This window comes from Mus musculus, chromosome 1 (assembly GCF_000001635.26).
Source record: "Mus musculus strain C57BL/6J chromosome 1, GRCm38.p6 C57BL/6J".
Lineage (NCBI taxonomy): Eukaryota > Metazoa > Chordata > Mammalia > Rodentia > Muridae > Mus > Mus musculus.
The window spans coordinates 100,345,354-100,361,873 of record NC_000067.6 but is presented as its reverse complement, the minus strand read 5'-3'; the positions used below and the strand labels follow the sequence as shown (position 1 = coordinate 100,361,873).

The 16,520-nt window shown below is 38.3% G+C and overlaps 1 protein-coding gene across 3 annotated transcripts in view; it reads right to left on the bottom strand.

Moving 5' to 3' along the window:
- Cntnap5b (contactin associated protein-like 5B) overlaps positions 1–16,520 on the bottom strand; it is a 718,354-nt gene that overhangs the window by 128,726 nt on the left and 573,108 nt on the right. For all 3 annotated transcript variants that reach the window (XM_006529594.4, NM_172851.3, XM_011248005.2), the window contains one exon: positions 3,103–3,220. In XM_006529594.4, coding sequence (XP_006529657.1) covers positions 3,103–3,220 — 118 coding nt within the window. The remainder of the gene's footprint in view (positions 1–3,102; positions 3,221–16,520) is intronic.

Here is a 16,520-nt window from a genome sequence, read left to right as displayed (position 1 = left end):
CCACCTATACTCATAATTATGCATGCAACATCACACAACCACACAAACAAACATTGATATAAATGTGCATGCTCATATACCATATATGTATATAAAAACAAATATCCATAAATGAAAGTATATAAATTTTCTCTTTCTGTGATTTGTTTAATATGACTAAAATTCCTATAAACAGTTGCCTTTAATTTCCTACAAAAGAAAATGAACAACAAAACAAATTGAATAATTTACTGCTAAAAATTTTTTATGCATGTATGCCATATTTTCCCTAGTCAATACTCTGTTGTTAGAAAACAAGACTGATTTACTTATTTCTTTATTTCCATACTTATTTTGATTTTGATTGCAACAGAAATTCTTGAGTAATTAGTTTTATAGAACAATATGTCCCTTCTCCCCATAAGTTCTCTATTATCTAGGAGACTCCTCTCTGGGATAAGCAATCACATTAGCAGTTCTTTTGGTAGAGTTAAGAAGAACTTTTAACTCATCTAAAAATAACAATTTAATAAAAATCAACGATAGGATTTCTGGGCTATAAATATCATATATGGTTTCTAAGCACTAAAACATCTCAACACTTTTAAGTGACAACGTTGTCTATAGTGTATAATTGATTAAACTGCTCCACTAGCACAATCTTGCTTTCTTATTAACTTTCTACAATAGCATAAATTGAAGGAATTTTAGAGGAAAGAGTTCCGGGAGATTCTAGCATTCACTCAGAACCCTGAAGATAATAGTGGAAGTATGAGGCTTAGAAACAGAAACATTGAAATATGTGGACAGCCAACTTCGGTCTATGTTCGCCATGAATGTAGAAAAAGGTAAACCAGATACACAGTTTGTACATCGTTTTTGACTTTGTACTTTCTTTTCTTTAATAGACACTGAAGTTGGGTACATGTGACAGGTGTATTTCAAATTTTACCGGATAATGTGATTTTAAAAAATTTATAATATTTTGAACTGATAAAATTAGCTCACTAGAATTTACATAGCAAGTTCACTGATCTGGGGATAAATATCTCACAAGGAAAGTACTTGTAGTATATGCATGTGATAAATGAGACATGCATGAAAAAGCAGGTGTATTGGCATAAGTTCATGCCTATAGTTGGGAAGGATGATATAGGCATATCTTTTGAATGTTCAAGATGACTAGTCTACGTGACAACCTCCTGGTTCTAGTAAGAAACAAAGACTTAAAATAAAGGTAGATAGCTCCTGAGGAATGACACCTTCTGCATTGTATTTTATCATTCTATTTCTGTGTCAGATTCTCAAATAGCATAGCATAAAGTAAAGTGAAGATGTTTCATCCTGAGCTTATAAACTTGCAAATAATGCTTAATGCCAGATACAACAAGGGAAATTATGACTCAAACTCAAAAGTGAATCTGAGTGTCTAGGATCAGAGGATCTCTCTCTCTCTCTCTCTCTCTCTCTCTCTCTCTCTCTCTCTCTCTCTCTCTCTCTCTCTCTTGTGGGGCATTGGGCAATACACAGACAGTCTGGTCTTTAGTAGAGCTGAGGTCTGAACTCTGGGACCCAGTGGTGAAAATTCACCTACATGGGATGGAAGGAGTTCTCTCATGTCTCCTGGACCCTGGCTCCTATAGAAATTATAAGCACAGGAGACGCATGGCTAGTAGTCACATAGGCAAAGTCCAAGCTTCTGACCTTCAGGCTAAACCCCTCCCCAGTTACCTAGCAACAGTAAAGATAGCAGCACACTTTAAGAGGACCTGTTTGGCCCCTCCTAGCTCTCGTACTCCTCTTGCTCTTACACCCCTTACTCTCCTCTCCTCTCTCTCTCTCTCTCCCTCTTACTCTCTAGCTTTTCTTCTCTCTCCTTTCTTTTCCACTTTCTCTCCTCTTGGCCATGGGTGGTCTCTCTCTCTCTCTCTCTTTTACCTTCTATCTTTCCTCCTGCCTTTCTTTCTACATTAAAGCTCTAAAACCATAGACTATCTCCTGGACTCAAGGCCCATGCGCAGAATCTCACCCGTGTGGAAACCTCTCTCCCTATGCCCTCTCTCTTAACCCTGGGGCACAGGGTGTCGCCCTGGGGCCCCCTGGTTTCAGGGGCTTCCCCTTGTCCACCCCAGTTGAGTGGGGTCAGTTGCTTAGATGCCCACCCACAGCATAGTGGAAGGCATCCAGCAGGCCTCCCCTGTCTGCCTGCCGAGAGCATAGGAGGAATTCTGGCCAGACATTGGCTATCCTCTCTTTCCTCCCCTTCCCCATTGCCCCCTTTTAGTTCCCACATTCTCTTTCTCTGTAAAATAACTACCTAAAATATTCACACATCTCTTATACATTTGAAGATAAAGCTTAGTCATGATCTTGCCTCTTGATTGTTAACTTAAGAAAATCTAGTGTCCGTACTGGGTTATTTGAAGTATAAAGGCCACTTTAAAATGAGCAGTACTATTTTCTGGGCTAGGGTTCCAGACTGAATACAAAGGAGAAAGCAAACTGAACATCAGTATTTATCAATCACTGTGGTGTGTACAACTGATACAGTGGAAATTGAAAAGCTTTCCTGGCAGTTGGAGATGATGTAGACCTAATAGACATGAGAACGTAAACATCCCCTTGCTGGACTGAGCTGGTATAAAAGAGGACTAGGACTTTGGTATGATGGAGTTGGGTTTGAATTCTTGTCTTGCCATTTGACAGATATGTATAACATTGAAAATCACCACTGAACTTTTCTGTAGTTGGCATTTCTCAACCTCAATGTACATATTCTTATGGAATATCAAGATTTTTGTAGGGCTGTAGAGATTGCTCAGAGGTTGAGAGCACTGGCTGTTCTTCCAGAGGTTCTAAGTTCAATTCCCAGCAACCACATGGTGGCTTACAACCATCTGTAATGGTATCTAATGCCCTCTTCTGGTGTGTCTGAAGAAAAGCAACAGTGTACTCACTACATAAAACAATTAAATAATAATTAAAAAAAGATTTTTTTGTAAGTTAAGTCAAAATCAGTAAGTAGATTAGGACATTTTAGTGTAGTGCTACAGTTACTAACTGGTGGTCAAGGCACAGAACATGAGTAGAAGAAAAAGAAACCATCCATATATTTATACTTACATCTCCAGGCAGCTCTCCTCTAGGCCACATCCACACTTCTGGTCTCCAGGAAAATAACCTCCCCAGTAAGGGTGCCTCTCATTGGACCTCCCAGTCCACCAGGCAAATGGGGCTCCATCTAAAACACAAGATGTTTCATAAGACAGGAATGCAATCTGAAAGGCTACAGAGTAGCTCACAGAGTTGTGTGTGTGTGTGTGTGTGTGTGTGTGTGTGTGTGTGTGTGTGTGTACATATAGTCTCTCTTCTCATCTCTCCCTCCTAACTCTCTTTTCCAAACTTTCTGCATTTTATTCTGTCTTTCCTCATTAATCCCTTCCAACTTTCTCTATATTTTAATGCACACATACGAGTTTGCATATAAAAAGAGATTTTACTAAAAAAAATAGTTAAAGGCTGATAAATGAAACCATTAAGAGTCAAAGACAGACACTCAACTTGATAACAGATTACCAAATACTGCAGCTGATTGAGTTGACTCAGCTAAAAACAATTTTAAGTGTATACATTATTTTTATGTGCATCAATGCAAAATTTGTAGTTTAAATAATGCATAATAGAATGATTTGATATAGTTTTAGGCAGGGTAATAGAAAAAAGGGAAACTTTTCAGTTTAAAAAATCCTTCCTTCATAAATAATTTTTAAAAAGTCACTTTAAGTGGGCCAGTGCCTCATGTGTATTCAGAGAATAGACATGTTTGCGTATTGTACCAGCCCAAATGAAAACTGAACTTTCATAACCACTACCTCAGAAGAATAATAGAATTTGGATACTTTTTGAATGCGAAGATGGTCTACTTCAATATAAAGAAAGGGGCATTCACATACCCTTCATTAAAAAGGGGGAAATTTAATGCACACATACGAGTTTGCATATAAAAAGAGATTTAACTAAAAAAAAAATAGTTAAAGGCTGATAAATGAAACCACTAAGATAACAGATTACCAAATACTGCAGCTGATTTGTGGAGAGCCGTGCTGTGAGCAATCGCCATTATAAGATGGCGCTGGCTTCCACTGCGCCTAACTAGTAAACAAGCCTTAGGAGCAAGTGCAAGAGTAAATTCACGCCCAGTCACTGTCCATCTCGGGCGTAGTAATGGGGTGATGGGCAAACAACTAATCAGGTGCTGTCACACCACATCAGGTGCTGAAACGTCAAGCTGCGGGCTATCTAAGCAGCACCATTTTCCAGGTTCGGGTCTTCCTTATGTTGAAGCAATAAAAGCTTTGCCGTAGAAGGATCCAGTTGTCCGAGTGAATTCTTGCCGGCGAGATACTAGCTCGGGCAAGACTGATTGAGTTGACTCAGCTAAAAACAATTTTAAGTGTATACATTATTTTTATGTGCATCAATGCAAAATTTGTAGTTTAAATAATGCATAATAGAATGATTTGATATAGTTTTAGGCAGGGTAATAGAAAAAAGGGAAAGTTAAAACTAGGAAAAAAATCTGTGTAGTTTCTTGATCTTTGTGCCATTTCAGTGCTTCCTTTTCATCTTAATCACCAAACATTACTTTATGATCTAAATTCTTTCTAAATTTTAAAGTGGCTTTTAAACAAACAACACACACACACACACACACACACACATCTCTGGAGGTGTGTGTGTGTGTGTGTATAAAACAATGTCTCTTCAAAATTATTCAAGACAAAATAACACACTAAATGCCAACACACACACACACACACACACACACACACACACATATCTCTGGAGGTGTGTGTGTGTGTATAAAACAATGTCTCTTCAAAATTATTCAAGACAAAATAACACACTAAATGCCAACATTAGCTAAACATGTGGTCCTTTTGGTAGATAGTAAAGAGTGTAGAAATTTAGGGTAAATAGAATTTAAGCATACTTAAAAGGGACCCTGACCTTGTCCTCATTGATTTTTTTTTTCTTGTCACAACAATACTAGAAGAAATGCTCAAAGATAATTCCTAGACTTAAGAGGAAATGAGCCTGTGAAGATGATACCCTTGTGAGCCAGGGAAAGCATTCTAAAATTATGACTCACTGAGATACTGGGGGAAAAAAAGAATAATTTGTTTGGGGTCTGATTTCATTATTATCTTTCTGTTGTCCTTAAAGATTGTGAAAACCACAGTTGAATATAGCAGTGATTCACAAAATTGTAGTACATCCCAAATAGAACAAACACAGACATGGAGGCCCTGGATAGCATCAGTTGAAGGTACCCAGCACTGCTTCCCTTGACAATCGCTGTCTTCTTTTTGCTTAGCACGTGCTAGACACTTAAAAAGGTATTGCTGGCTCCTTTGAGTGATTTTCAAGATTTAAGATTCTAAACTTAAGTGGGCATATATTGAAATTGGAATTGGGTGCTTTCTTAGCATGCAAGGAACTGTGGTTTGGATTCTCAGCACAATAAACATAAACCATGTATAATCGTGCAGGCATGAAATCCCAGCATTAGGGATATGGAGAAGAGAATCAAAAGTGCAACATTGTCATAGCCTACATAACAAGCCAGAGGCTAGCATGGGCAACAAGGATCTTTGCCTCCAAACTAAACAACAATCCCGAAGCATTAGAAAATATGGTGTGTAAGTGCCAGTATGCGGTACTTTTACCCAAGTAATATTTTGTTATACAGGGAAATTCTTATTTTTTATACACTCTTTATTTACATATACAAAGCACCCACTTTCTCTGAGTTGTTCACTCATCTAAGTCTCCCAGAAGTCTTTGAGGCAAACAGGCAGAGAAAAGACATTTAGAAGTCTAATTCTATAAAACAAGAGACAAATGGGGGAAGGATTTTGCAAAATGCATAATTATTTTGGGATGTAAATTCCTGAGAAGAGCTGGAAAAGTCTACCTTCATCCCACTAGCACATCTTTTACCCATCAGGCTGTCCTTGAACTCACTCTGTAGACTAGGCTGGCCTGGAACTCAGAAATCCTCCTGCCTCTGCCTCCCAAGTGCTGAGATTAAAGGCATGCACACCACTGCCTGACCCAGTGTCTTTCTAAACCATGCACCACATCATTTTTTTTCAGACAGGCCCTCTCCTTGAACCCAGAATATGTCAATTCAGCTAGACAAGTTGCATAGGAGGGTCTTGGAATCCTAATGTATCTAGTCCCAAAACCAGGACTGCAGATACTGATGAGCATGCTCAGCATTTATGTGACTACTTTTGAGTTTTTATTTATATATTTTATTGATATGCGTTCCAGGGATTTAACGCAGGTCCTCATAATTGCAAAACAAGCACTTAACCCATGGTGCCATATCTCCCTCTCGAAAACATAATCAACTTTGTACAAAAATTATGTATGAGCCTAATTTATTGACATATGTATCAATTATTGTTTTTCTGATATAAGAAATCCAGGTGAAGTCATGGAGCACCCTATTTGCACAATTATGATTTAATCAATTGGATTCAAATTGGAGAATCTTCTTGAATTTTGAATTGTTACAGTTTAAAAAACAGTAAACACTCAGCCTATCAGTGACTTAAACATAGAAGCCGGGAGAGTTCAGCTGCATCTGGGTCCAGAAGCATTCAGGTGGCCTTCCAAGCAATATCAGCAAGGATCTAGAAAGCCCTGGGAAAGCAGAGATGCTGTTATGCTGAATTGATCCTGCCACCATTATTACTGCTTCAACTCATTTTCTTTTGTTTTGTCTCACATTTTCTCTATTTTTAATTTGAATTAAAATATAATTACATCATCTCCTCAATTCATTTTCCAATGTGCCATTGTACCAATTCCTCCATTTACATGACTTTATTAAACATATATGCATAAATATATAAGTGCAACATTCTAAGTACATTTATTGTTGCTTCTTTGCATATGATTTCAGGGATGAACATTTGCTAATGGAAAGTCTATTAGTGAGGTCATTCCTGAAAAAGACTAACTCTTCCTCTCTTAGTATCACTAGATACTGTACTTGTTTTTCTAGGAGTTGGCTCCTATCAGAGTTCCTTGTTCTATATTAGCATGTATACTGTATAACTATCATTATTCATCTTCGAGCAGTTTTATTCTTAATGGATCATTCATGTTGCTTCTCTGTCATTTTAAGAGAGTTTCACAGCTGACATCCTGATCCTCTAGCTCTTACAATCTTTCCTGTTCCTCATCCATGGTATTTCTGGAGACTTAGGTACAAGAATTACTGTTTTGATGTGGTACAGTCTCACAGCTTTATATTTTGGTTAACTCAAGATGCCAAAAGAAAGAGCAAACTATCTGACTTTCAATCCAGTCCTATTTTCTGCCATTAACCCTTGTATTAAGACATACCATGCCTGTCAAATATGATGCTTGATGTTTTCTTCAAATCATATGACTATTTTCCTTAACAATGATGGTGCTGGGTCAACTCTGAGACTTCTTTTCATAAGAAAGGATCTTAAAAATCACAGGCATCCTCAAACTCACTATGTAAGCAAAGATGATCAGGGTCTTCTGATACTTCTGTCTCCATTGATATAGTACCAGAAATAAAGGTGTTCATTACTATGCCCGGTATATGCCATGCTTGGGATATAACCTAGGGCTTCATGCAGCCTAGACAAGCACAATTCCAAGTATGTTCTAGCCCCAGCTCTTCACATCTGAGTTTAATGGCTGCTGTTGATGTGTTCACTCAGAAGCTATTCTTTTTCTTTTTCTTCTTGGTGTCTTTTTTTAAATTTATTATTAGATATTTTCTTCATTTACGTTTCAAATGCTATCCCCAAATTCCCCTATACTCTCCCCCTGCCGAGCTCCCCTTCCCACCCACTCCCATTTCTTGGCCCTGGCATTCCCCTGTACTAGAGCATATAAAGTTTGCAAGACCAAGGGGCCTCTCTTCCCAATGATGGCTGACTAGGCCATCTTCTGCTACATATGCAGCTAGAGACATGAGCTTTTGGGGGTACTGGTTAGTTCCTATTGCTGTTTCACCTATAGGGTTGCAGACCCCTTTAGCTCCTTTGGTAGAAGCTATTCTGAGAATGTTGAAGAAACTCTCCTCATGACTAATCACTTATAACCTTGTAAACACTGTACTCCTTCCCACAAATTTTACAATGGGCATGAATAAACAAAACGTTTAGATCCTTTCTTGTTGCTGTGATTAAAATCATAATAATAAATCTCTGACAAAGTCAACTTAATGTACAACAGGTTATTTTAATTAGTAGTCCTGAAGTCCGTCATGACAGAGAAGACATGTTGGCTTGAGCAGGGGGCTAAATGGTCACAGTGCTTTAAAAAATCCATACTAGGGAAGAAGGGAGTGAACAGGAAGTGAGTATGAGTTATCAATATTCAAGACCTGCCTACAGTAACTTACTTCTGACTATAGGACTTCACCACATAAAGCTTCCAAAACCCAGTCCTCTCTGTCACTCTGTATGCCTGTCTGTCTGTCTCTCTTTGTATATGTGTGTATTTGTATATGCCAGATATTAATCATAATTAAATATAAAGAATAATTCATAAAAGAATGTAAAAACATACGTAATCATCATGTTAACATTTTCTCAGGTCTATGTTTTGCGAAGGTCATGGTATGATGTATCAGTGTTCTTATGGTGCCTCCTAACATCCAGAGGAAGAAGAGTGAACATGTTTTTCTGATATGTGTAACATAAATAATATGAGCGATATATGCATCCAAATACAACGCAGAGCTAGACACTGACTTTTGCCCAAGGATCATTAAAGAAAGTCTCATGGAAACAGTGGCATTTGCTAAAGGCTACCTGTTGACTTCAACAAACACTGACCTGATGCAAAAAGTACTTATGTGGGTAAGGACCCCAAGCAAAAGGGATCTTGCCTACTTCACTGTCTTTAGCAGTAAGAGGACTCCACAGGCACTAAGTATCATCTGGTACTGACTATAGCTGGAGGGCACGGGTGTAGAAAGTAAGGGAGAATATTGAGACCACTGAAGTTCTGAGGTCAAGTGATTACTTCACTATGTGATCAAAATGCAGGACTGCTAAGTGTGGGTGTAAGAGAAAAGATGGCACTCAATAGGATATAGCTATGGCTCTGTCAACAAAGGCACTTTGTTGAAGAATCATCAGGACTTGTCCATTAAAGGCCAGGACAGCATTTCAACAATTGGTGCTGGCACAACTGGTTGTTATCATGTAGAAGAATGCGAATCGATCCATACTTATCTCCTTGTACTAAGGTCATATCTAAGTGGATCAAGGAACTTCACATAAAACCAGAGACACTGAAACTTATAGAGGAGAAAGTGGGGAAAAGCCTTGAAGATATGGGCACAGGGGAAAAATTCCTGAACAGAACAGCAATGGCTTGTGCTGTAAGATCGAGAATTAACAAATGTGACCTAATGAAACTCCAAAGTTTCTGCAAGGCAAAAGACACCGTCAATAAGACAAAAAGACCATCAACAGATTGGGAAAGGATCTTTACCTATCCTAAATCAGATAGGGGACTAATATCCAACATATATAAAGAACACAAGAAGGTGGACTTCAGAAAATCGAATAACCCCATTAAAAAATGGGGCTCAGAACTGAACAAAGAATTCTAACCTGAGGAATACCGAATGGCAGAGAAGCACCTGAAAAAATGTTCAACATCCTTAATCATCAGGGAAATGCAAATCAAAACAACCCTGAGATTCCACCTCACACCAGTCAGAATGGCTAAGATCAAAAATTCAGGTGACAGCAGATGCTGGCGTGGATGTGGAGAAAGAGGAACACTCCTCCATTGTTGGTGGGATTGCAGGCTTGTACAACCACTCTGGAAAACAGTCTGGCGGTTCCTCAGAAAATTGGACATAGTACTACCGGAGGATCCAGCAATACCTCTCCTGGGCATATATCCAGAAGATGCCCCAACTGGTAAGAAGGACACATGCTCCACTATGTTCATAGCAGCCTTAATTATAATAGCCAGAAGCTGGAAAGAACCCAGATGCCCCTCAACAGAGGAATGGATACAGAAAATGTTGTACATCTACACAATGGAGTACTACTCAGCTATTAAAAAGAATGAATTTATGAAATTCCTAGCCAAATGGATGGACCTGGAGGGCATCATCCTGAGTGAGGTAACACATTCACAAAGGAACTCACACAATATGTACTCACTGATAAGTGGATATTAGCCCCAAACCTAGGATTCCCAAGATATAAAATACAATTTGCTAAACACATTAAACTCAAGAAGAATGAAGACTGAAGTGTGGACACTATGCCCCTCCTTAGAATTGGGAACAAAACACCCATGGAAGGAGTTACAGAGACAAAGTTTGGAGCTGACATGAAAGGATGGACCATGTAGAGACTGCCATATCCAGGGATCCACCCCATAATCAGCATCCAAACGCTGACACCATTGCATACACTAGCAAGATTTTAACGAAAGGACCCAGATGTAGCTGTCTCTTGTGAGACTATGCAGGGGCCTAGCAAACACAGAAGTGGATGCTCACAGTCAGCTAATGGATGGATCACAGGGCTCCCAATGGAGGAGCTAGAGAAAGAACCCAAGGAGCTAAAGGGATCTGCAACCCTATAGGTGGAACAACATTATGAACTAACCAGTACCCCGGAGCTCTTGACTCTAGCTGCACATGTATCAAAAGATGGCCTAGTCGGCCATCACTGGAAAGAGAGGCCCATTGGACACGCAAACTTTATATGCCCCAGTACAGGGGAACACCAGGGCCAAAAAGGGGGAGTGGGTGGGTAGGGGAGTGGGGGTGGGTGGGTATGGGAGACTTTTGGTATAGCATTGGAAATGTAAATGAGCTAAATACCTAATAAAAATGGAAAAAAAAGAAATTTTTTCTAATTAAAGAAACTAAAAAAAATAAAAATAAATAGCCAGGACAGGTAGTATGTCTGTAATCCCAACAGTAAACCATCAGAGTCAGAAGGCTGTGCACACCTGGCAGCCTGACTGAGTTGGGAAACTCTGGGATCAATGTCAGATCCCATTGAAAAAAAGTAAATAGGGAGAGGAGTGGCTAAGTAACACAGTCAACATCAACTTCTCTCCCCACATACAGGTGGACATTCACGAACATGTACATGCATGCACACAAGGCACACACACACAAAGATGTTTTACAAGCCCTTTTAAGATAGCCTATCATTTCTGAAAGAACAACAACAACAACAAGCCCCTAACATTTAGAGAAAAATCATCCTCATCCATATCACAAGATAATGACAGACATTTATCAACATCAGTCTTGATCTTACTGCTTGTCAGCTAGCATGATTAAATCAGAGAATATACTTAATAGTGTGATTAAGAGCTAGTCAGCCACATCAGGAATGAACATTTCCATAGTGTTGTTCACTGTTCCCTTTCCAGCTTATTCAGCATAAGTGAAACCAAGATCGAGAAGGGGAAATAGAAAAGATTAATGACACTGCTACTTCATATAGATGATAAATGTCTCTTTGATGAGGTCACTTAAACTGAAACAGCCAAGGCTCTCTAGAGCATTCCACAGGCTTAGAAAAGACGTATGTGAGGACTAGACTAAAATTATTCTATTTGCATTAAATTTTTATTAGAAAATATACTAAAACTTAAAAAAAATTCTGAAGAGTGATCATGAAGAGCTGAAATGAAAGAATTTATTCAAAGTCACATGGTAAGTAGAGGCAGAGCTACGCTCAAGGTCCTGGCTATCAAGCCTTTCTTTCTAAGGTGTGGTTCTGTCCTAATCCCCACCCACCTTCTCATAGACTCATAAACTTTTAAATAAGTCAGAAATATTGAAAACTGGTTTTCATAGATAAAATTATGACTGGAAAAATCTATAGATGTTCTGTAAACGATGATTGGTTTTTGATTGTTTATTTCTACCTTTAGTCTGATGTTAGTTGAATCTGAAAGATTTGAATTCACATCAATGAAAGGTATACTTAGAGAACAGATGCAGAGTTTAGAGGACAAAGCAGTATAAGACTCTACATGAAGTTTTCCAAGAGAGACATACCAGAAAATTATACTTGACTCCATGAGGATTGAAGTGGGGGAATGTAGCAGTAAGTCATGTATTGTGAATGGACAAGCTGGTAAAGGGTAGTGGTCAGAAAGTAAGCAGGACACTGTGGTCGGGAATCCAATGTGTTGGAATGGGAGTTGGAGTGGAAGAGTAGAGAAGGACATGATTGTGAGTGTACTTATTGGCCATTGCAGGGAACCCTTACCAAATGACAGTAACCATTTGGATGATTTTTACATATACAGATTAATATTTGAATGTGTTGCTAGATCAATAACTATATTTCATTAGTGATAATACATAGTCATTTCCACATGATATACACATTATGCGTAGGCATAATTATGGACAGTATGACAGTCTAATATTTCCTACAATACATGAGAACACAGAATTTAAAGATATCTCATAGTACATTTCCAGAACAATGGCATAATTATTCTCACGCTTATACTCAAACACAGGTGTATTACATGTGCTTAATGATTGTTGTGGAAACCACAATAAAGAAAAGAGTATAAACCAACTTCAACATTAACAATCTTTTCGGAGCTGATTTACCTGCTCAGGTGAACTAGAACTTTAGACACTGAGAAGAAACACCTGAGCTTGCAACACAGAAGAAGCAGTGGTCCTGTTTATCTCTGGAGATCATCTTACCTTTAGGGGAATTATTAGAGAACTAAAGCGAGTATAGAACTAAGTCTTATATATGGTTATATTAATAAAATTTGCAAAGGTAGAATAATCAATGTCTTTTTGGATATTGTACCATATCAGGAAATTAAAATAGTCATTAGACTTAGCTGTTCTAAGGCTTTCATCTCTCAAACTGCATGGCCATTCCTCTTTACAACAGTGAAAGAAAACTTCAAAACAATGTAAATGGTATATGTGTCCTTTAAACTCCCTTATATCTGCATAAAGATAAAAATACTTCAATCTCTGACTTGGCTGATGCTGTAGACCATGGACCTGTCATGATACATTTACAAAGACAAAATATTAGCCCAAGAAAATATAATACTTTCAAAGGAAAATTTACAGATCTGGGGATGAAGGAAGGAAAGATGTGATGGAGGGAGTAGGAGCTAGGCCCTTCACATGTGTATATATGAGCAAAAGAGATTAAAGAGATTCCTTTCAAGTGTAAACAAATTGCAGAAATGCTTATTCTTATTGTTTGTATATGCTTGGCCCATGCAATGGCACTATTAGAAGGTGTGGCCCTGTTGGAGTAAGTGGGATCTTGGAGTGGGTGTGTCACTTTGGGTGTGGGATTTAAGGCCCTCAATCTTGCTGCATAGGAGCCAGTGTTCTGGAAGCAGACTTAAGATGAAAATGTAGAACTCTCAGCTCCTTCTGTATCATGCCAGCCTGGCTACTGCCATCTTCCTGCCTTGATGATAATGGACTGAACCTCTGAGCCTGTAAACCAGCCTCAATTAAATGTTCTTTATGAGACTTGCCTTGTGTTTATTCACAGGAATAAAACTCTAAATAAGACATTTATCTTGACAGGAAAATAGTTGGTACATTTAAGAGTATTAATGTAAACATGTTAATCTTCAAGTATCAAAAGAAGCATACCAAACACTCATGTTCCAAAAATTCAGGCAGGATTAAAATAGTTTGTTCTAGTAACTGAGAAATAAATGCTCAAATCTGGAAGATCAGAAGGTAAATCAATCTTGGTCCTCTACTCCCAAATGTACTATGCTTCCATACCTCTGAGGATCCTCATGCTTTTTCCATCTTTGCCAAAATTAATTAATTCAACTGTGCCTTTCTATGAACTGCATTCACATAACGGGCAGAATTTTGCTTGAATTCTCTTTTCTGATAGCTGTACAACATTTAAAAAGGGCAGAGACAGACATTACTTGTCTAGTCCTTCTGCAATTTTGTGGGAGTTTATCTTTGGGACAAATAAACAGGTGAACTAAGCCATCAGGAATTAGTAGTATTAGATTGAAGGGACACACAGTATGACACAAAAAGTTATGACTTCTCACAAATCTTAGAAAATCTAGTATGTCATTATTGTTCCCTAAGCAATTAATTCTGGTCATAGAATACTCAAAAACTCAAGAGTGTATCATGAACAGTACTGTTTGTGGATCACCTAGCAATCCATCAGGATAACTTCTGTGAAGGATTTGTTTGAATTCAATTAATCAAATGGAATACCTACTCTGAAGTAATGTGGGAACATTTCTTGACCTGAGGTCCTGGATAGTATAAAAGAATAAAGCTAGCCAAGAATAGGCACTCATCTCCTTTTGTTTTCTGACTGTGTAAACTGCCTTCATGACCTTTCTGACATGATGGACTCTATGGACAGCTGTGAGCCAAAATAAATCCTTTCCCCCAAAAATTCACACCTTATAGGGTATTTTGTCACCTCACTGAGAAAAATATGCAAATCAGATAATATTTATGCCTGTGGTTACCTGGGAATTCTCTCATTAACAAAGGAGATACTGAGGTTATACATGTAGATCTAAGGTACAAGTCTTTCCTAGATTTCATAAGGTCAAGATGATGCCTGTAGCTCTATAGCAGAAGCCATGCTTGGATGCACAATGTCCTCAGGTTGACACTCAATCCTTTACTCCTGAGGAACGGAGATGCTAATAAGTTTCTTGCTAATTAGTAAATTACAAGCATTGATTTCCATATCATTTGCTGAATAGAAGTTCTTCAACTAAACATCATTTTTTTTTTTTTTGGCAACTAATTAGACCTCCTCAAAAAAGAGGGAAGGTAAGTGAAATGGAGGGAAGAGAGGGAAAGCGAGAAAGAACCAGTTATAACAGTGAAACTTGACAAGGAAGTATGGCAAAATGGAACCCTTGTACATTGCGTGAAACTTGACAAGGAGGTATGGCAAAAGGGAATCCCTTGTACATTGCGTGGAGATATAGATTGGTTCTGACATTATAGAAAACAAAATAGATGTCTCTAAATAAATCAAATAGAAAACTAATTTATGACCAAATAATTCTATTTCTGAGTATATAAATTGTGGTGGCTAGTCATGCCTGTCAACTTGACTGGATCTGTCATCAATTAATATGGAAGCCAGTAGACAATACTGTGAAGAATATTCTTTTTTAGATCATTTGAAGCAGAAAAACCAACCCAAAATTTGAACATTACCTTCTGTAGGCAGTTCAAATAAAAGGACAGAGAAGAAGGATATTTCCTTTCTGCGTGCTTGCCCTCACTCTCACTGGCAAGTATATCTATTCCATCGATGCAGCATTCCTGCAATAGTATTAGAACCTAGGATTCCAGTAGTCTAATTTAGACTGAAGATTAGTTCTACAGGAGTCCTTGGCCTTTGATGCTGTACTAGTCAGTGTTCTTTTGAGTCACAGAACTTTTTGAATGTTTTTCTGTATTAAGGGAAATTATTTTAATGACTTATAGTCTACATTTCAACTAACCCAACAATGGGCAGCTCTGAATACAAGACTAAAGCTGTGTACCACCACACCTGGATTTGGAATTTACTTGTCTTAAAGCTTTCCTTGAACTCAAAAATCTGCTTAACTCAGTCTTGACTTGTCTCCTGGGATTAAATACTTGTAATACTCCGCCTAGTCCAAAATTCTAGTAGCTGCTCAATCCCACAGAGTGAGTTGTTTAACCTGGCTTTCTTTATAAACCGGAAATCCTGAAGAATTAGGTTCCAACAGATGTGCTGTCAAGTAAGTGCCAGCGGGCAAAGAAGAGTGAGTCTTCTTTCTTCCAATGTTCTTAGTTAGGCCTCCAACAGATGGTTTGCCCAGACTAAAGTTGTGTACCACTACACCTGGATTTCGAATTTATTTGTCTTAGGCTTTCCTTGAACTCAGAGATCTGCTTAACTCAGTCTTGACTTGTCTCCTGGGATTGAAGGCTTATACTACCTTGCCTAGCCCTAACTTTTTCATGGCAACTATGCCTCAAGATCTTCATGTCAAGATCTGGGTCAGAAATCTGTGTCTTCCAGCGTTAAGATGTGGGTTGTAGGTGTACCCTCCATTTATGGATTGTAGTTCATTCCAGAAGTAGTCATGATGACAACCAGGAATAGCCATCATAGATGTCAAATTTGGACCACTGAAATTTTCTGCTTTGTGAACTGAAAAAGTACTAGATTCTTGGCTTCTGTGGTGTGAGGCAGCCATTGCTAGACTACCAATACATTATTGTCTAACCTAACCTAATAAATCCCCATATGTTGCTTTTATTGTCTCTCTTCCAAAAATAGGCAATACAAAACTGCCCTCTTGCTCTGAAGGCATAGCTACAGAGAATCTCTGTGGCCTTATAGCCTCTCATACTCATTGTAGATAATCTAGCCACATGTCCAACCCCAAGGTTGCACTGAATTATAGCTTTACCATTTTATCTTTAGCTGACTTAC